This window comes from Hordeum vulgare, chromosome 3H (genome assembly GCF_904849725.1).
Source record: "Hordeum vulgare subsp. vulgare chromosome 3H, MorexV3_pseudomolecules_assembly, whole genome shotgun sequence".
NCBI classification, from domain to species: Eukaryota; Viridiplantae; Streptophyta; class Magnoliopsida; order Poales; family Poaceae; genus Hordeum; species Hordeum vulgare.
Window position 1 is genome coordinate 487,517,383 of NC_058520.1, and position 21,328 is coordinate 487,538,710.

The 21,328-nt window shown below is 48.0% G+C and overlaps 3 protein-coding genes across 4 annotated transcripts; all 3 read right to left on the reverse strand.

Annotated features, from left to right (window-relative positions):
* Positions 1–1,703: 1,703 nt before the first annotated feature.
* LOC123444416 (proline-rich receptor-like protein kinase PERK1) lies at positions 1,704–12,486 on the reverse strand. 2 transcript variants are annotated; one of them, XM_045121116.1, is made up of 8 exons: positions 11,523–12,486; positions 3,465–3,920; positions 3,290–3,376; positions 3,137–3,207; positions 2,959–3,035; positions 2,693–2,840; positions 2,445–2,606; positions 1,704–2,325 (listed from the first exon to the last, which is right to left on the reverse strand). In XM_045121116.1, exons 1-8 carry the CDS (start codon positions 12,400–12,402, stop codon positions 1,933–1,935), a joined length of 2,274 nt encoding a protein of 757 aa, XP_044977051.1. In that variant the 5' UTR covers positions 12,403–12,486; the 3' UTR covers positions 1,704–1,932. The 2 variants fall into 2 exon arrangements, with proteins under 2 accessions (XP_044977051.1, XP_044977053.1); XM_045121118.1 differs by lacking the exon at positions 11,523–12,486 and adding an exon at positions 4,335–4,480.
* Positions 6,829–8,159, reverse strand: LOC123444417 (vegetative cell wall protein gp1-like). The gene has a single exon (XM_045121119.1). The coding sequence runs from the start codon at positions 8,087–8,089 to the stop codon at positions 6,875–6,877; it is 1,215 nt and encodes a 404-aa protein (XP_044977054.1). The 5' UTR covers positions 8,090–8,159; the 3' UTR covers positions 6,829–6,874.
* A 7,279-nt stretch (positions 12,487–19,765) lies between the features above and the next one.
* Positions 19,766–20,441, reverse strand: LOC123444418. Its single transcript, XM_045121120.1, has 2 exons — positions 20,157–20,441; positions 19,766–20,066 (listed from the first exon to the last, which is right to left on the reverse strand). The coding sequence occupies exons 1-2, from the start codon at positions 20,322–20,324 to the stop codon at positions 20,019–20,021; spliced, it is 216 nt and encodes a 71-aa protein (XP_044977055.1). The 5' UTR covers positions 20,325–20,441; the 3' UTR covers positions 19,766–20,018.
* Between the last annotated feature and the right edge of the window lie 887 nt (positions 20,442–21,328).

The following is a 21,328-nucleotide window of genomic DNA, read 5'->3' on the forward strand; positions in this document are numbered from 1 at the left end:
AAATGAAAACAAAACCAAAGCAAGACCACTAAATAACATACAGATCCCAAATGGCCCAAGCAAAATCTCCAAGAGGACTTTCATTCATGATTAGACAAAATATAAGAATATTTTTAACAAAAAAAACTTTTCAGCTGATAAAGTTACTTGGAACTCTCATTTTAAACAACCTGTGAGGGATCCATGCCACACTAATCCATCATGTCATTCAAATAAGCAATGTAGCAGTTGATATTGATAGCAGCAGCTTAAAAAGAGAATGATGACGAGTGAACTAAACAGCAAAGATAATCATAACAAAGGGTCTGCTCTGACCAAAATAGATACTGCCTCGTTATGCCATATGGGAGACAAAATAGACCCATCACCAAAATAAGACATAAATCCGAAGTACAGATGGATCTTCACTCGTATCAACACAATAGAGAAATAGAACAGAAAAACGAACACTATATAGTACTCCCTCCGCTCCAAAATTCTTGTCTTAGATTTGTCTAAATACGAATGTATCTATTCATGTTATAGTATTTAGATACATCTATTTCTAGACAAACCTAAGACAAGAATTTTGGAACGGAGGGAGTAGATAAGAAAAGTGTTTATTCGTAGCATAGTAAAAGAGGGTTCGGGTTTGTGTGTGATCTTCAAGCACAACACTCACATCTCTTACTACATAACATACCCATCGCAATGTCAATAAAATGACCATCCAAGGTGCAGAACATCAAACAATGCTGATGAATTGAACATGCTCCAAGAGAGGTAAGGGTGGGCTCTAATTTGGTACCCACCTGCCACAATGGTCTTGATTGCTCAAGACATGCTTATCTCAGCAAGAATCATCATCATCGCCCCTCATTTTTTTTATCGAAAAGGAGGTTGTACCCCTGGCCTTTGTCCATCAAGCAACACGACCCTGATACCCTAATATCCAGGCCTCGACCGACCAAACCTCCCGGTGCGTACGACGCATCAGACAACCATGTCACGACCAAATTCAAGGCACGTCATGGGGCTTGCCAAGCACGACCATGAGCTAGGACCGGGGGTGCATCACGACATGGTACTCGTCGTCGCGGGCGAGTGCAGGGAGCCGGGGGAGGTCACGCCCACCACATGGTCCCTAGAAGACTCATCGTCACATCCAACACCGCGGCGCCTGCCCGAGCACGGGCCTCCATGTTGACGGCGGCGCTGCACGGACGGGAGCCCTGGCCTTGTGAGACGGAGGGATCCAAGGTCTAAGTCTACTTATCGCCATGTCCCGACAACCGGCACCTGGCCTCCCGTGCGCTCCTCAGATTCAAATCGAGAAAATCGGGGAGATGACGTTGAATGATAGGTGGGGCTCGAGATGGGAGATGAAGAACGAGCGTCGGTGAGGATGGCAGCGGCGGCTGGCAGCGGCGGCGTTGGAGGGACCCTAGCTAGAAGGAGAGAACGAAAGAATGGCCGTAAGCAAGAGGTGCGAATGTTTTGTTTTTTGTCCTTCCTCGACACAACGCGCGAACGACCATCCTAAATGCGTACCTTATTGTGTTTGATATCCTTATATATACCTTTGTTCGGCCAATTGCCTTTTGTAGTACTTCCTCTGTTTTAAAATAAGAGTCTCAACTTTATATTAGCTCTAGTATAAATTTATATTAAATTTGAGACACTTATTTTAGAACGGAGGGAGTATTCAACAAGGAAAGAGGCTGTTACGAGAATTCTCCATCACCTCTTTCCGTTTTATTCACCTCTGTGGTTAATTAATGGACGCACGTACAAGTTACCACTTGTTCCACCACCCACCAAAAATCGCATGAACCCGAAAACTGAAACAAAGAAACGCAAACCAAACCCCACAGCGACAGCATCACATATATATACACGACACGAGCGACGACTCCTTGATCAGCCGCTCGTAAATGTATTCCGTACGTCCCGTCACCCCCGGCCGGTACGTCTGGCGGTGGTGCGCCTGCTGAACCCCTCCGTGGTTGCACGTCCCGCCTCGCCGCTGTCCCCCTCGGCGGCGCCCCTGCCGGCGCCGGCTCTGTGCGGGAAGTCCGCCATGTCCTCCGTGTCCGCGGCGCTGCTGGCCGTGTACTCGCTGGACGGGTTCAGCCCATACTCGCTCGTCGGCGCGCTCATCTCGCTGCTGGCGTACTCGCTGATGGTGCCGCCGGCCGTCCCGGTGCCCGGCCCGAACGCCATCCTCCTGAGCCGCCTCACGTCGTCCGTGTTGCCGCCCCCTGAGCGATGCATCGCGCTCTGGCCCGGCGCCATGCCGCCGTTCAGGTCCTCCGCCGACAGCTCGCCCTCCAGGTACCGAACGATCTGGTTCACACGAGCGCCTCCCTTAGTTGCTTGTGAACGATGTATAGCGGCGGCAATTCAATGTGCAACTGCAAAACCAAGGGTGGGCTAGCCGGTAGGCGAGGGGATCCGGCACGCACCTGAGTCATCCGCGGGCGAGACCGCGCCGTCTGGCGAACGGCGGCGGCGGCGCACGCGACGAGCCGCGCCATGTCGTAGGCGTCGTAGTTGGTCCCCAGCTCCGGGTCGATCAGCTCCTCGTAGTTCTCCTCCTCCGCGGCCTTGGTCAGCAAGGGCTTTGCCTGTTCGGAACCGTCTCAGTAGTCAGTACTACTCGCTAACATTTCCCTGAATGAATAATTCAGGGGTGGATGGTTTGGTGGCTCACCCAAGCAACCAGTGTTTCGGGCTGGTGATCCGAGGACGTCATGATAGGTTTCCTTCCGGTGATGAGCTCCAGAAGCATCACGCCGAAGGAGAAGACGTCGGACCGGTCATTGACTTTGCCGGTGGCGGCATATTCCGGGGCCAGATATCTGTGTGGAGACAAAGGTTTTTGCAACGCAAGATTACTCACTCCACATGCATTGATTCACTGAGATATCATAAGGGGGATAATTTGTTGGGTTTCTGAATAATAATCAACAGTCTTACCCAAACGTTCCCATCACCCGCGTGGAAACAGCGGTGTGTTCTGCTTCTTGGCATTTGGCCAGCCCGAAATCAGCAACCTGCACGCAGTCCAAGGAAGGGTTATTAGATACACCGAAAGCGACACAGGCAGACGATGCTTCAAATCAACCGTGTTGCTGGGTTATGACGATCTACCTACCTTGGGCTCATAGTTGTAGTCGAGGAGGATGTTGGCCGCCTTGATGTCACGATGGATGATCTTAGGATGGCCTGAGATCAATGCCAAACAATTTAGTGTCATGCAAGAAGAGCTCCGGGCGACAAGCTCCGTATCAGAATGAAGTGAACTCACAGTCCTCGTGCAGGTACGCGAGGCCCTTCGCCGAGCCGACGGCGATCTTCCACCGGCGCGGCCAATCCAGCGTCGCGCGGCCGCTCCCTGAGAGCACCCAAAAACCAGCCTCCTCTGTCAGTCCCAGCAGAGAAGAGAAGAGCAGAGCAGTCGCAACGGCGTCGATGGGGCGTACCGTGGTGCAGGTGGGACTCGAGGGTCTTGTTGGGGACGTACTCGTAGACGAGGAGGCGCTGCTCGGCGTGGATGCAGAAGCCGACGAGGGAGACGAGGTTCTTGTGGTGGACGCGGCTGATGATGTCCACCTCGGCGCGGAACTCGCGGTGGCCCTGCCCGCTGCCGGCGCGCAGCTTCTTGATGGCCACCTCCTGCCCGTTCACCGTGCCCTTGTACACGTGACCGAACCCGCCCTGCCCCAGCAGGTTCGCCTCCGCGAACCCGTCCGTCGCCGCCGCCAGCTCGTCGTACCGGAACGTGCCGCCCGTCATTGCCGGCAGCGGGGACCCGCCGCCCCCGCCGCCGCTGCTCTGCGTCCACGAAGCCATCAGCGGCGGCGTCGACGACGCCGTCGACAGCGCGTGCGACGGCTGCAGCGGCGTCGTCGGCTGCCTCGGGTCGTAGAAGAAATCCGCTGGTACCAAAAAACAAAAACACCGGTCAAATCACCACTCGCACGAACGCATTCAGAATTTTTTGAAAGAACGCGTTCAGAATTTGAATTTGAGATGAAAGTTGTTCAGTTTCTAGATGGAAAATCGGCAGCCCTCGACGAAAGAAAGTGGAGCACTAATCATGTCGGCGCGAGCAGCTCTAGCACTACGTGGGTCGCGCGCTGGCACGCCGCGCCGTGCCGCGGAGCGAGTCGCTGTCAGCCTGTCGCGAGCGCCGTGCCGTAGCATCAGGAGAGAATGGCGCGCGGACTCGCACTAGCACCGCGCGTCAGTTAACGCGTTGTGTGCAGGTATCGCGGAAAAAGTCGCGCGCGTGTCAACAATGGCGTTCTCGCGACCGGGCGTATGCAGCATGCACAGTAATGTGTACGCACCTCGGTTCTCCGGCAGCAGCACCCTTCGGCGACGGCGCCGCCTGGACACGAAGCAGAATATCAGGGCGGCCGCGAGGCCGAGCAAGACCACCGCCCCGACGGCCACGCCCACGCCCACCGCGGTCCCGCTGCTTGACGAGGACCTGGCGGAGGCTGACTGCGGCGGCGGAGGCGGAGACAACGTTGGAAGCGACGGCGGAGGCGCTGCTGCGGCTGGGGCGTCGTTCGGGGGCGGCGGCGATGATGGGACGTCTTGAGGAGGTGGCGGCGTGGCCTCAGGCGGCGGTGGAGATGAACGTGGCGCGTCCGTCGGGGGAGGTGGGGAGGATGGCGGCGGCCGGCTGGGAGTTGGCGTTGGGGTTGGCCTTGGTGGAGGTGGGGACGGTGTTACTGGCGTCGGCGTGGGACTTGGCGGAGGTGGCGATGGTGTTACTGGAGCTGGGCTCGGCGTCGGCGTTGGCCTTGGTGGAGGTGGCGGAGGAGAATTCACCGGGGGGTTGACCGGAGGGGGCGCGCTGGCGCCGTCCGGGGGAGGTGGATTCACCGGTGGCGGGGGCGTCCCGGCGGCGTCTGGAGGAGGCGGAGCCACCGGAGGCGTCCCAGAGGCGTCCGGGGGTGGCGGGGTGACCGGCGGCGGCCCGGCGGCGTCCGGAGGAGGTGGAGAAACCGGCGCAACAACCGGTGGCGCCGGAGCAGGTGGAGACACCGGCGCAACTGGCGCGGGAGTCGCCGGCGGCGGCCCGCCGGCGTCCGGAGGAGGTGTATTGGACATGATGGCTGCGGCGTGGTGCAAGTGCCTAACGCTAAACTATTCCACGATTGGTTACGACTGATATAGCGATGTGCCGATGGCTAACAGAGGAGGGGAGACGGGTAGCGAGGTGCCGGTGCGAACTGAAAAGGGATCTATGGGCTGCAACCAGTTTTGCAGTTATGTGGTTTTGCTTATTAGCATGGTGGTGTACAATTCTCCATTTCTGCTCTGTTTTAGGTTCTTGTATGGGTTACGTGTTTATCAAACTTTTCAATTTTAGAGAATTCTATTTTTTTTACAAATAAATATTCCGTCCGTTCCAAAATAAGTGTCTCAACTTTATACTAGCTCTAGTACAAAGTTGTTTTAAGCTTAAGACAGTTATTTTAGAACGGAGGAAGTAAGTATCAAGGATCTTATGGGATGAAATTTTATGATGAAATACCTTAAAACGTGATCTATATAAAAAGATAAATTCATAAACTAGAAGAATGAATAGTATCATGTGTTAAAAGCTTTGAACTTTTTTACACCAACCTCATTTCTAAGTAGTCTTAAAAATTTACTCAGTAATGCATTATGCCTTCATGTATACCTATATTTTTTTAGCCTTGCTAAGTCTCAGTCGAACTGAGACCTGGTTGTGTCTCAACCGATGTTATATTCATAAGATCGTACATTGAGAATTTGTTAAGTCTCACTCGACTAAGATCTAAGCACACCTAATTTTTTCAGTTTTTTTAAGATGTGAAAATATAAATACTTGTAAATATTGAATTTTTTTTCAAAAACCGGTCATGGAGCTCTGTCTCCAAAAGGGATTTTCGGTTCATGCATAACTATATATGGAAAAGAAGTGGCTTGGTCTCTTTCTCTTTCTTATTCTAGTATCCACCACCCAGGGGTTGTTCGATCAGCTTGACCGTGCCAAAGTCAATCAATGAGCCATCAATTTTTGTTGGCATTAGCGTATTGTGCTACAATCAAGCCTAGTGTTTGGATGGCATGCGGACCAGGTCAGACCGATGATACAGCACGCGACCTGCATCAGCAAACCGTCATGGCCTGACGGCTCGTTTTATACTAGCGTGTGCTACTGTACACCAGCGACGACTACAAACCAAGGGGGCGTTTGTTTCGGACTTTTTGTTGCAGGGACTAAAAAGTCTTAAAAAGTCTCATATGAAACAAACAGGAGAGATTTTTAGGGACTAAAATAGGGTATTTGAGACTATTTGGAGAAGTCCTAAGAACAAGTACAATAGGTCTAGTCAGCTGGCTATAAGCATTACCACGTCATCGAAAATCATTGCTGAAGGAGAGAGAGTGAAGGAAAAAGAAGGGAGCGGGCGCTCCGGCTGTCGCCGGCTGCAACGCGAGAAACAAGAAAAACAACAACATGCACCGGTGCGAGCAGTCGTTCATTTCCGTGTAACCAATCAAGAGTGTATTCTTGCCTTCCTTTACATGTAAACATTAAATAGTACTAGCTAGTTTACAGCCAAGCTATTGTACTAGTAGACTTTTATAAGGGTTCTATGTAACGTGGCATTGACATATAGCCAGCAGCAGGCTTTGTTATTAACCATGCTCTAAGGAAGGGTCTTTTTGGAAAAAAAATTGGCACTTTTTCCAACAATGCCCTTACTTTTTGCATGTCAACTACTACTACATTACTAAGGATAATATGGTCTTTTGCATGTTATTTAATGACCTCTAGTCCTTATTTAGTTCCTGGAAACAAACGGGTAGGGACTAGGGACTTTTAAATTAAGCTAAAAAAATCTCAAACAAACAGGGCCCAAGTTGCTCTGCTTCTGGCTCCTACTTTTCCCTTTTTCCGAGGAGCAGTGGCGGCGGAACACATGTTTGAATTGTTTATGTCGTGTGCCTGTTCCGTCTCAAATTTCCAATCGAATGCACCCCCACCCGCGCTGTATGTCTCAAATTTATACACGTACGCACCTGGAGTCCCGGGCGGCCGCACCCGACGGCGACGGCGCCGCCTGGCCAAGAAGAAGAAGATGACGGCCGCGAGGCCGAGCAAGACCACCGCCCCGGCGGCCACGCCCACGCCCAAGCCCACCGTTGTCCTGCTGCTTGACGAGGACTTGGCCAAGGTCGCCGGCGCGTCCGTTGAGAGCGGCGGAGGAGGTGGAGACCACGTTAGAGGTGACGGCGGAGGCGCTGGTTCAGCTGGGGCGTCAGTCGGGGCCGGCGGCGAATATGGGGCGTCTTCAGGAGGTGGCGGCGTGGCGTCAGGCGGCGGTGGGAATGAACGTGGCTCATCAGTCGGCGGGGGTGGGGGTGGCGTCGGAGCTGGCCTTGCTGGAGGTGGCGACGGTGTTGCCGGCGTTGGGTTTGGCGTCGGCGTGGGGCTTGGTGGAGGTGGCGACGGTGTCACTGGCGTTGGGTTTGGCGACGGTGTTATTGGCGGGTTTGGCCGCGTCGGCGGCCTTGGTGGAGGTGGCGACGGTGGAGGTGGCGGAGGTGGATTCGACGGGGGTTCCGCTGGAGGGTCTGCCGGGGGCTCCACTGGAGGGTTTGCGATGGTCGGGGGTTTCGCGGTAGTGGGCGGAACAGCTGCAGCCTGAGGAGGCACTGCAGGTGGAATTGCTACCGGAGGAGGAGGTGGTGGAGCAGTCACCGGCGAAGGCGGAATTGCTGCCGGAGGAGGAGGTGATGGAGTCACCGGAGTAGGAGGAATGGCTTCCGGAGGCGGTGGTGATGGAGTCACCGGAGTAGGAGGAATGGCTTCCGGAGGCGGTGGTGATGGAGTCACCGGAGTAGGAGGAATGGCTTCCGGAGGCGGTGGTGACGGAGTCACCGGAGGAGGCGGAGCAAACATGCTTGTGTCCGGAGGAGGTGGATTATTCGCTGGGGCCACCGGAGGCGTCACGACGGGATTGTCCGGAGGAGCCGGAGTCACCGGCGTAACCGGCGGCGTCGGAGATGGGGTCACGGGTGGCGACCCGCCGGAGTCCGGCGGTGGACTGGACATGGTGCAAGTGCGGAAGTGCCTCACGTTTAACTGTGAGCAGAGCACGGCTACGAGCTACGACTAAATATACCGCATGGGAAAAGAGATTAGAGGAGAAGACTAAGTACGGGCTGGACGCAGTTAGCGATGAGGTGGTTTGGCTTGGAAGAGAATTCTTCTCTTGGCTTTTGCTTATACTGAGTTTGAGCGACAGCAACGTATCATGCATGCTGGTTTCTTTTCTTTCTTACTTCCTCCGTTTTAAAACAAAAGTCTTAATTTTATATTAATTCTAATATAAAATTATATTAAAATTGAGATATTTATTTTAAGATAGAGGAAATATTATTATAGTATCCACTATTCAAGGGTTTTGTTAGATATAAGATTGACCAGGCCAAAGTCAACGTGCCTGATCGATCATTTTATTATTATACTTTTTTTTCTATTCTTCGGGCAACTAAAAATAAATGGTCTCCGTTGATTCGTGCATCCTCGGAGCACTGGCGTGAACACCGTGGTTGAGCGTAGGCAAGTTCGAAGGTTGATGGATGCAAGATGGATGCAGGGTGGATGTTGGGGTGTGGCTACGAGTTCATCGGTGAAGATGAGTCCGAAGATTGATTGTGCTCGTGTGCACACGGAGAGGGGGAAGGGGTATTTAGGTTGTGACTTTGACGACGAGATGGATGTTGAGGCTTGGGCAGGGCAGGGCAGTGATGCTGCCCGTGGGTGACAAAGACGTGGTGAGGCCAGTGATGATGTGCGGATCGATATGGACGAAAGAAAGACGATGAAGGAAAAGAAGACTGAAGACGAAGTCGTTGTAACTAGTTTTTTTTTCTTGGGCTGAAGGTTAGCATTGGGGTAATCATGGCTAGTTTCGGATGGCAGGTAGAGCAGGTCGGATCGATATGAGAAATACGATTCTACCTTGACCTCACGCGGTGGTGATTGCATGATTATGACGGTAGGCTCATAACATAAATTTGTAAGCCTAATTAGCAAATGTATTGCAATTATACCACCATATAAAGCATCACAATCTATTGTATATTAGCTGAAATCGGATTTTGGAAGTGTAGAAGCTCTCACTAGTAGAATAGCCACATGTAATGTACCACCTCCGTTTCTAAATAATTGTTATTGGAAAGAATTAGTCCAGTTCTTGTCAACTACTCCCTCTGTTCCTAAATATAAGTCTTTTAATCGATTTCATTAAGGGTCTACATACGAAGCAAAATGATTGAATCTATACACTAAAGTATGTCTATATACATCTGTATGTAGTCCACTAGTGAAATATCTACAAAGACTTATATTTAGGAACGGAGGGAGTAGAACTATTTAGGAACAAAGGAAGTAATATACTGTGCATGTGTATCCATCATTTATTGTTCGTTTGAGATTCGTTACACGTCTTTTGATTGTGAGACAGTTCGTTTTGTTTCATACTCTGCATGTACTATCATGCATTTCCTGTTTTTATTTTGCGAAAAGTATCACGTGTTTCCACACCAACAAGTGAGAGTGAACTTGTCCCATAGTGGATTTGTTGGTACATAATGAAACATGGCGATACAAGCCAGAAAAAACAACAACAAAGCATTATATAATACATTAATACTTTGAAACCGCTGTCAAAGCCAAAAATATAGCACGAATCTTAAAGCAACTATGAAAGGTAAATCCATGCACGGTATAGCACATGGATGATAGAAAAAGCACTATCAGATAAATCCAACAGATAGCATCTAACAAGTAGCCAAGATTTTCTACCAGATAGATGACATTTAACTGGGAAGGGGGTGGCGAATTTGCGGTTGCCAAACATATTGAAAAGTACCGCCCATTTCTAATAAAAAATCAAACGGTTTTTTGATTTAATTCTTTATCTCTATATGAATAGGTATTGAACTCATAACATTAACAAACATGTTACTAGCAGGGTCAGTTGGTACTCGAACCCGCGACGATTTGATTTGGGAAAACATGTACTTATCATTATGCAATGATTAGTCATTTGCATGGTTAAAGGAGCTATAACATTTAATTATACATTCACCATTTAAGTATAAAATTTAGAAAAAAAGACTCAATATTTGTAGTTGTACCATGGACCAATGGTACATCAGCAGGCCGCTAGTCGACCCACCATGCCACAACGCAGGCTAGGTCTACCATGCCACTAATGGCCTTATGAAGAGGCACAACCAGCTTGGCGGGAAAGACAACTATCCCGGGAATCTTGAAAGACCCCGTCCGGTTGTAATCGACCTAGCACTCATGTAAAACCTAGACCTTGTCCCCTTTATAATCCAAGACAAATGCTAGTCTGGATCTAATCTCGTATAGATATCTATGATGAGTGTCTTGAGCAAGTAACCTTGCGTAGATATTGACATAACTACGGATGACACCCCATCAAACATTCCTTTCAGGTAGTCTGATCATCGGGTTACTTGACATGAGTGCTTGATAGAGTGTCATGCGCAGTTCTACGGAGGCTGGCATCACCTCGACAGAGACGAAAAACCATTCTCCTCGGAATGTAAAAAGGTAATAAACCTATTTTTTCGTCACCTCGAATGAAATAGGCCTCGAAGAACGCATTGTGCAAGGTGAATGCAAGTACCCGGCGAGCCTGAATGGTTTGACTTGCCCCATTAAAATTACAGTTGGATGAGGCGTGGAAGGATCTACCCTTATCTTGGCGTCGAGAATGTGATTACCCAGCGGTAACCAAAACCTTGCCAGGAGCTCGCTCAACAACCTCACCAGCTTACGTTGCCTACTTCTAAAAACGATACATGATGGCTCATTGTCATTGTGTCTAGCACTAGCGGTTTCCAAGTTGCGTTGCTGCTGACTTAAACTTTTCCGAAGAATTGTGAGGGCAGAAACATATCTGGATTGTTACGTTCACGTGTGTGCCTGTTCCATTCGGCATTTTCAATCAAATGTGTGCAGGACTATATCTTCTTGAAGAACTATGCAAAAGTGTGGTCGTTCGAGTGCGATTTTCTAGCTCTCGCGCTCTCAGCTCTCAGGGAGCCCAAAATTTTGACAAATATACCAAAAACTTTTAGAATTTCAAAATAGCATGAACAAATACACATTTACATGAGTGTATGTTTGTAAAAATAACACGATGAATAGAATTTTTTTTGCGGGGATGAAATACGTTTTTTAAATGAGCTGCACACACACAAAAATGAAACTTTTTAATAAATGCAGCAAATGAACGTTTGTGTTTTTTTTCTTTCGAAAATTTCAAAAATCGGGTTCCAGGCCGACCTCCGATTGCAATTTGCAAAAGCCGGATCAACAATGTTCTTGCTGTTCGGTGCGAGGAAGGAGATGGTTCACCACCATCATTTCAATTATACTATCTTCCCGTTTCACTTGGGCTACTTCATGTATGCAATATCTACAATACGGTACGTATACGCACCTGGGGTCCCCGGCGGCGGTACCCTACGGCGACGGCGCCGCTTGGACACGAAGAAGAAGATCAGCGCGGCCGCGAGGCCGAGGAAGACCACCGCCCCGACAGCCACACCCACGCCCAGCGCGGTGCCGCTGCCTGACGGGGGCTTGGCCGATGCCGACGGCGCGTCCGCTAACTGCGGCGGAGGAGGCGGATAAAACGTAAGAGGCGACGGCGGAGGCGCTGCTGCGGCTGGTGCGTCGATCGGGAGCGGCGGCGACGATGGAACGCCTCCAGGAGGCGGCGGCGTGGCGTCAGGCGGCGCTGGCGAAGATGACGGCGGCGGCCTGCGAGGAGTTGGCGTTGGCGTCGGAGTTGGCCTTGGCGGAGGCGGGGACGGCGTTACCGGCGTCGGGTTTGGCGTCGGCGTGGGCGTGGGCCTTGGCGGAGGCGGGGACGGTGTCACCGGCGTTGGGTTTGGCGTCGGCGGCCTTGGTCTTGGTGCAGGCGGTGGAGGTGAGTTCACCGGCGGGGGCACCACCGGAGGGTTTACGACGGTGGGAGGATCGGCCTGAACCGGAGCAGGCGGAACCGCGTCCGGAGGAGGAGGAGGGGGCGGGCTCTGCGGAGGAAGTGCCACAGGAGGGACCGGGTTCACCGGAGCAGGCGGAATCGCCACCGGCGGAGTTGGGGTCACCGGAGTGGGCGGGACCGGAGTCACCGGCGGCGAGCCGGCGGCGTCCGGAGGTGGTGGGCTGGACATGGTGACGGTGGCTAGCTGCGGCGTGGCGCAAGAGGCTGACGTTGAACTATCGATCTCCACGGCTACGACTTTACGACTAATAATATACCGACGGTGGGCAAGAGACGAGACGAGACGAAGACTAGCGTGGTACGAGTTCATGCACGTCCACCTATGAGCTGGATGCAGTTAGCCATTAGGTGGTTTTGCTTGCTTAGTTTTGCCGCGCTTACAATTCATCTCTGCGCTTTTGCTTGCTGGGTTCAGTCGACAGCAACATATCATACGGATTCTTCACCTACAAAAACACATCATGCTACGGACCGATTGTGGGTTGGGTTCCTGTAAAAGAATGGGGTCGTCTCTTTTCTATTTTCTTACTTATTCTAGTGTCCACTGTCCGGGGTTTGTTAGATAAGATTGACCGGGCCAAAGTCAATGGGCATGATCGATCATCTGTGTTAGCATTAGCGTCGTGCTAATCATGCCTGGCGGGTGGACCAGCTGGTCAGATGGATACAGGCAGAGAAGAAGCGACCAGCAGCTGGCTCAGCATCCTCACCACCAACTTCGGTTGCCGGACGGCTCATTGCGTGTAGTGCCAGCGAATTGATAGGGTTGTACAAACCAAGTTGCGTCTGCTGCTGCCGCTGGCTCATACTTCTCTGTGGAGCAGTGGCGGCGGAAACTTGTGTAGATTGTTCCGTTGAGGCGTGTGCCTGCTCTATTCCAAATTTCCAATCGAATGTTCAGCGCTGCTCCGTGAGAGGAAAGAGAGGCAGAGATGGTTCAGCACCACCATCATTTTAATACTGTAGTATGACCTGTGAATGATTGTTATTAACTGCTGGTTCGTCGCCCTTCTAAATGGGCTGTCAGGAGACCCCTGAAATTCATTGTGTCGTATAAACAAGCTTGCTCCTATCAAGTTACTTGTGCTAAAGTAGAGATTAGTGAAGTTTCAGAAAAAACAAGATTAATCCTAAAATAGCATTTGACCGTTTCACGCGGGCTACTTCCAACATTGATGAAAATCAGGTTTAGTAACACTTGAGATGCGATGAAAAGGTGGAAACGACAACTTCGTACGTAGAATTTCGATTAAATTTTCATTTCATCTTCGTATCAAGGAGCTATATGCTTGTCCGACACTGGTCAACGACGACCATGGGATCAGATCACTACTTAACAACAAAACACGTACTGTATGCACTATGCAGGTCGGACATATAAAACGTTATACGCAAAGCAATTTCGGTTTTTTCATATCCATGATACCGTTGTTTTAATCAATATAAATTGGGTGCGGTGACAAGGAAAAGAACCCAGGTATCCCCTCAAGGTGGCACATTTTTTTTTCATCTTTGTTAGATTAAGGTGGCACTGTCTGAAGGTATGAGGAACCATTGTTGTGGCAAGGTGTTGCCGAAAGTGGGAACGTGGCTGTTGTTTTCGAAAGGATAGGAGTGAGCACGGCGGCACCCTATGGGGCAGTGCTGTACTTGTTGGGTTGGATGATGATTGAACCAACAGAGGTGGAGGCGATGGTGGAGCACTGGAGGTGATGGTCGATGAAGGCGGTGGTCGTTCTCTTGCTGGAGCATATAGGGTGGTGACGAGCTACACCAGGGTGATGACGAGCTGCAGCGTGTAGATGGCGTTGACATTGTGGCGACAAATAATTAAGCAGCCCTCCTGCAGATTGAATTCGTCATGACAACTGACTTTTGGATGAAATGTAGTTTGGGACCGCGCAGAATTGATGTCCTATTAAGCTTTCTACTCCCTCCGTCCCAAAATTCTTGTCTTAGATTTGTCTAGATATGAATGTATCTAGTCACGTTTTAGTATTTAGATACATCCATTTTTAGATAAAATTAAGACAAGAATTTTGAGACGGAAGGAGTATAAAACTGCAAGACCACTAGGGCCCTCTTTGATACCCGGGATTCCAAAAACACAGAAATAGAAAAAAAATACAGGATTGGAATGCTATGCTCATCTCAACCATGCATGATTTTAGGTTGTTTGGTTGCATCATAAAAAAACACAAAGGATTCTTTCAAATAGGTTTTCGTGGATGCTAGAAATTCTATAAAAATAAAGTAAATTGTCAAAAAACCATCATAATTGTGTCGCTCAGTATGAAAAATCATAGTTTTCATAAAAGTTTGCAGAAAACACCGATTTTCAATAATAACATTACCGAAAACACTAACAAGTCGATTGACTGCGTTTTGACAGCGAACTTGACAGCTAACGGCCTCCTTCGACCTAACAGCCATGTCCAGGAACAACGTCCTCCTCCGCAACGTCCTCCTGCACCTTTAATTGGACGGGAGTTCTGTTCGAATGTGCTTCCAAAAAAAAAAGAATCCCTTATTCATATGAGTAGTCTATCATCCCTAATAAGCCACGCAATCACACGCCGCTCCACTCCCCGAGCGCCCCGCTGTCCATGGCGAGCCGCAACGCGTCGACCCCGGCACATCCTCGGCTGCGGGAGCCTCCTAGCCTGACGCCCCTGCTCAAACATCTCCAAACCACCACCAGCAACTTCGCTGGCTTCTGCGGACTGCAACATCGATTGGCAGGGAGCTCGTGCCCGAAGGCGATGACGACGTCGCGACTGTGGGGTGCGTCGGGCGCAAGGCATGTGGATCTCAGGGGTGGGGGTTTGAAGGAGGAGAGTGGCGCTAGAGGAGGGACTTGCGAAGCTCGGCTCGCCACAGGCCGTTGCTGGACGGCAACGTAGAGCTGTGCGCTGCGGATGTAGTGAGCAGCGGTAGGCCGATCACTGCACACAATGTGCTCGATAAAATGAACAAGCATGTTGCTGGGTGGTTTGACCGCGTTAAATTTTGGTGTCACGTTAGTTCTAAAAGTGGGCCCCATCTTGTGCTCGATAAAATGAACAAACATGCTGATGGGTGGTCTGGTTAACTTAACGTTTCATCTGACGACGTTAAATTTTGGTGTCACGTCAGTTCTGAAAGTGGACCCCATCTATCATATTTCGCATCAAACGGCTCCCAGTGGACTCGTAGTGCTTCTGGCAACACGATAACTGAAAATCGGTGTTTTTGGTAAATTTTTATGAAAACGGTGGTTTTCCGCACTAAGTCACGCAACTGCAGTGGTTTTGGCAATTTACTCTATGAAAGTACTAGCACAAACAAATTCTTAGGTAAAAATCCTAAAAAGTACTCCCTCCGTCCAAAATAAGTGACTCAAAAATGACTCGATTTTGTATTAACTTTAGTGCAAAGTAGAGTCATTATCATTTATTTTGGGACGGAGGAAGTACTAGCACAAACAATCAGCATAGGAAAAATTTCCAAGGATTCTAACCATTTAAAATTCCTATGAAAACCCTTTGAACCAAAGGAGGCCTAAGCTGTCTATAAAGCTGGGCACTCAGAGCCTATTCTGTAGGGAAAAAAAGTGATGTTCAATGAGGATCATCCACTCCACTACGGTTCTTTGAGGCGGAATTACCATTTCCTAGTAAGACAGTGGGAATATTTTATAATCTGACCCATGTCACAGTGGGGCTAGAGAATATATATTGTTGCTAGGGAACGGTGTGGCTCGGTCATTCCATCCATGACTCTGTATGGTTGGACAAACTGCAAGTTGGATAAGATTACGGCTGCCCTAGTGGGCGAACCAGGATCACAAGTTGGCTAAATTATACTGTATATATTCCTTCATGCTCGACATTTCCAACTACAGACTACAGCGACCAATTCTTCACCTGTTTTATCACTCTCAATATGATTGCAAACGTCGATATCAATGTAATTCCCATGTAGATTGGATTTAGTCCGAGGTTGTCTAGCTTCAACATGACCCCAATGCTAGGTGACCTTACATGATCGTAATCAAATTTATTCTAGAATACTGATATCCTCTTATCACGAGTTGCCAGTGTTGCAAAATGAACAAGAGCCGGCGAAAACTATTAGTAAATCATCACGGGTAAATATTTTGATCATTGACTTGCTCACAAGGGTGGGCAAAAAGATCATCACAAGCAAATCAAACTGCCCCGGTTTTCCAGAATAAATAAATGAAAAAGGCACATAAGAAAAACGACATCACATGAAGCTATACCTTACGCAAAGGCACTAAGGGTGTGTTTGGTTGGAGGGATAGGTTAGGGTGGTTGTGGGTATCCCCAACCAGGTGGCTGGGGATAGCCCTTTTTTTTTGTTTGGTTAGGAGGGTGGGGTTATTTTATTTTTTGTTTGGTTGGGAGGGTGGGGTTATCCTGGGATCCAGCCGCGCCGCCCCCGCTGTCCTCCTGCCGCGCCGGCCGCCCCTCTTGCCGTCGCGCCGCCCCGGCCGCCCCTCCTGTCGCCGCGCCGCCCCCTCCTGTCGCGCCGCCCCCTCCTACCGCGCCTGCCGCCCCTGTTGCCGCCCCGGCCTCCTGCCGCCGCGCCGGCCACCCCTCCTACCGTGCCGGTCGCTCCTCCTGCCGCCGCCCCAGCCTCCCCGACCTCCTGTCGCCGCGCCGGCCGCCCCGGCCTCCTGTAGCCGCAGAGGAGAGAACGAAGCGCGCGTGGGGTGGTTGCCACCACCCGCTCGTTTTTTGCGGGTCTGGCCATCCCTTTTTTTTGAGAATATTCCCAGCATCTGGTTGACTCTATCCCTCGCCCCAGATCCAAACGCATGGCAACCACAGAAAAAAGTGGTTATCCCTGTCCCTGGGAGGATATCCCTCCAACCAAACACACCCTAAAATTGACAGCCATTAGCAGGACAAAAAGCTCATATCTAATAACCTAGTATAATCCAGGCTATCAAGGACTTAGATTGCAGATTAGCAGTTGTAACCTGGAGACCTTACATTCAGCGAAACTGACAAGAACCGGCAGGTTTAGGTTTTGGAAGCAACAAATTAAACAAGAACATATATGACATGGAGAAATCACATGAAGCTATCTTAAGCAAGAACAAAAGCTCATCCATAATAATCCATTCTATGAAGGACATAGATTGAAGATTAGAAGTTAGCCTAGAGACTTTACATTCAATCTAAATGACAAGCTCGGGTACCCAACAAGTTTAGGTTTTGGAAGCAACAAACTAAACAGGACCCCTTTTTAAGTAAATACATAACCAGAGTGGACAAGAGTGGTTCCTAACTAACTTAATGCCATCTTGACACTTGAGAAAGTTGCATAACACTAGCATCTATTGGAATGTAAGGATTATCAGTGGACAGTGAGATTATGTGAAAGGATTAACACACCTCTAGCCTATTTTAGAGCCTTTTTTAAAATGACAAGCTGGTTCGACACACCTCTAGCCTACTTTGAAGTGATATTCTAATCACTGATAAAGGGGGAGGTATCCAACACAAAACATGTGCTTTGAAAACCATCTAACCAAATCTGTTTTAGATATATGTTATTTCATATTCTGAAAGTAGATATAGTACAATAAAATACATATGATGGTGCATGAACAAGCAATCATGTCCAGTCAAAATAAAAAATAAATAAGCTACACAGCTTCTTCTAAGATCATGAGTTAATAAAAGTAATACGATGACATTTTTCCCCCATGAAGCAAAAGCTAAAATTACTATCACACACTGACTCGGTTAAACATACCCTTTAACCAAATAACAGTACACTAATGCTTCCAAGATGAAAATATCAAAAAATCTATTATGTGTACGAACGACAGCTAATGAAAGACCTCAAGAAAGCAGAGAACTCAGTTATAGAAAGGTGCTAGTACATATATACTGACATACACAGCATAACAGATCCAGTACTCATGTCTCACTTCATTTCTAGTTTGTTGAAATGTTCCATGGATAAGAGTAGATAACCGATTAGTGTCCATCATTAGTGTGATACTATGCCTTCTATTAGTTGCACAAAGAGAGACGTTTATACCATGTCAAAATGACAGTCAAATATGGCTCAAGCAATGAGTTTGACATGCTCTGCTAGAACACAGATGCGATTAAGTCTAGAAAGCATACTAGCAAATATTATATATTAATTCAAACCTCACTTTTTCACCACAGTTCTCACTAAAATACATCTACCCACTGTTCGTGTAGTTTATGCAATACTATTAAAATTGTAACAGAAAGGTTCATCGGTATTGAATGTTGTGAAATTGGCACATATATACTGACATACACAGCATAACAGATCCAGTAGTCATGTCTCACTTCATTTCTAGTTTGTTCTTCCATGGATAAGCCATTGATAGCTTATCAGAGTCCATTATTTAGTGTTGATATTATGTTTTTTAGTTGGACCAAGAGAGGTGTTTATACCATATCAGAATGAGTCAAATATGGCTCAACCAATGAATTTGACATGTTCTGCTAGAGCATTTATGCCATTAAATCTACTCCCTCCGTTCCTAAATACTCCCTCCGGTCCTTTTTACTCCGCATATTAGAATTGTACCAAGTCAAACTTTATAAAGTTTGACCAAATATATATTAAAAAATATCAACATCTACAATACTAAATACACATTTCATGAAACTACATTTCGTAATGAATCTAACAATATTAATTTGACATTGTGAATGTTGATATATGTTTCTATAAATTTGGTCAAAGTAGAGATACTTTGACTTCGGACAAAGCTAATATGCAGACTAAAAAGGACCGGAGGGAGTATAAGTCTTTGAAGAGGTTTCACTAGAAGACTACATACGGATGTATATAGACATATTTTAGAATGTACATTCATTCATTTTACTCCGTATGTAGTCACTTAGTGAAATCTCTAAAAAGACTTATATTTAGAAACGGAGGGAGTATAAAACATACCAGGAAAAAATATATATCAATACAAAACATCACCTTTCACCACAGTTCTCACTAAAAGTCATCTACCTACTGTTCCAGTAATCCATGCAATACTATTAAAACTGTAACTAGTTTGTTCATCTGTATTGAATGTTGTGAAATTGGCACATAAAAGTGAATGCTCCTCCGGACAGGATAGAAATGTACACGTACACACAAAACTGTAAGTACGCCACATATGTATGAAAATTTATTGTCACAAACTGTGACCCAAACATAAAGCACACACACAGAACATACCAGTCGAATAAACTGAGGACTACTTAGGCATTTCGGCGGATCATGAATCAAGCGATAAAGGTACCATATCTAGCAAGCATTCATGCAATAGGTAACACTTGGAAGTAGACTGATGCTTTCACGGGGACCCAAAACCAGAAGAGGTTCTAGATAAGAACTGATAGGGCACTGCAACTAATGAATAAAGATAATAGAACTTCAAGTGTATATGAAGCTAACAATCAAATGCCATCTGAACTGCTTAGAAATACCATCATTCTCGATAGAACTCCAAATACGCTCGGTTATATGCAGGTACGACCAGTAAAACGTCAATGCTCGCAGACCCAGAATAAACCTCAATACCAGCATGGTCAACAAACAGCTAAGCACACAAACATGATTTATACTGTCAGAAGGCCATACACACTCGCCTCGTATTACTCCCCGTTCAATTCAAAGCACAAATAGCATCTCATAACATAAACATTCACCCTCAAATTAACCAATTCAGACTTGTCAGGTTTCAGCAATCAGAAAAGCAGCATTTCCTTACAGCTTATTAAACGCAAACCGCACAACATAAGAGATCTCCAAAATACTCCGGCCTGATTACAACAGTACGGGAACAAACCGAATGGAGATTCCTTCTCCCTGACCGAAGCCCTGCAGACGGCTCGGAGCCTCGACGTCCACCGGAGGCGACGCTCACAGGAACTTCCTGTACGGCCGGCCGGCGTCCTCGTCCTGCATATGCTGCATCCATTCCAACCAACACGCCCAGATTTGGTTTAGGGTTTGGAGAAGAGAGAACGAGATGTGGGCAGAGATGGGTCTGGATCTTACGAATTCGCGAACGATGCCCTTGTAGACGAGGATGGGGACGGCGAGGCCGAAGAGGCCGATGACGGCGAGGCTGCGGCGGGTAAAGCGGAAGTTGAGCTCGAGGTTCTCCCGGCCGGCGTTCCACTCCTCGATCCACCGGTTCTTGTTCACCTCCATGCCGCCACCCATCTTCTCGTCTCCTCTCCTTGATCCGCCGCCTCCTGCTTCCTCTCCGCTCTGAGAATGTGCCGATGGGCTCGCCGAAGATTGGTCTGCGTTTGGTTCCTGGTGAGACGGGCAGACGGCCGCTTACTTCTGTACCGATTTAGGCAGACTCAAAAACCGTGACCGCAGCACGAAAGCGTACTTACATGTTTTTTTTTTCTGCAGGTGATACTTGCATGTTTCTTAAAGCAAACATAAATGGGAAATGCCTTTTTCGCGAAAATGTAAAACTTGTGCATCATTCATCGATTGATTGATAGAAGAAGTTAAAAGTAAGAACATAAACGTGATGCACACTTATTTAGAACGAGTTATTTTACTTGCTTGTAGAATAAGCTGGATAGAATGATGTCTCTATCCAGCTTATTCTACAAGCCTAGCTAATTTTTTTGTTCGGTATATTGTTGCTAGTTGTAGATGTAGGTTGTATCATGTTGGAACATAAATATCATAGAATATCACTATATTATGCTTATTTAATTAATTCATCTATGCAATTGATGAAGGGTGGAAGGTTTGGCCTTTCGACTCGTGTTTTGTTTCACTTTTGTAGCCATAGATTCCGTAATACCAGTGTTATGTTTCCCGATGAGCATTCCTAACATGTGAGGGGGTTACGGAGGACCTTGATCATTTCGACTTTGTGTTGAGTAAGGCTCAACATTGATTTTAAAATCTGCCAACACAATAATACTAAATTAATTAACTCATAAGGGTTTATCACCTCACGGATTCTTTTAAGGGGGCACTAGAAATCAGACTACTGATTATTTGTTCCCATCAGACCACTTGGTGGTCATTGAATTAGTATCATAACAGGTGTTGGATCAGTAGGACATGTATGCTAGGCAGGGATTAGTACGGATTCCTTTTATTACGTGCTTCCATCATTAACTGCTTCTCAAACTTATGCATGCCTTGATATTCCATCCCAGAATTTCTCATCTGATGCTAGTAAAACTACATGT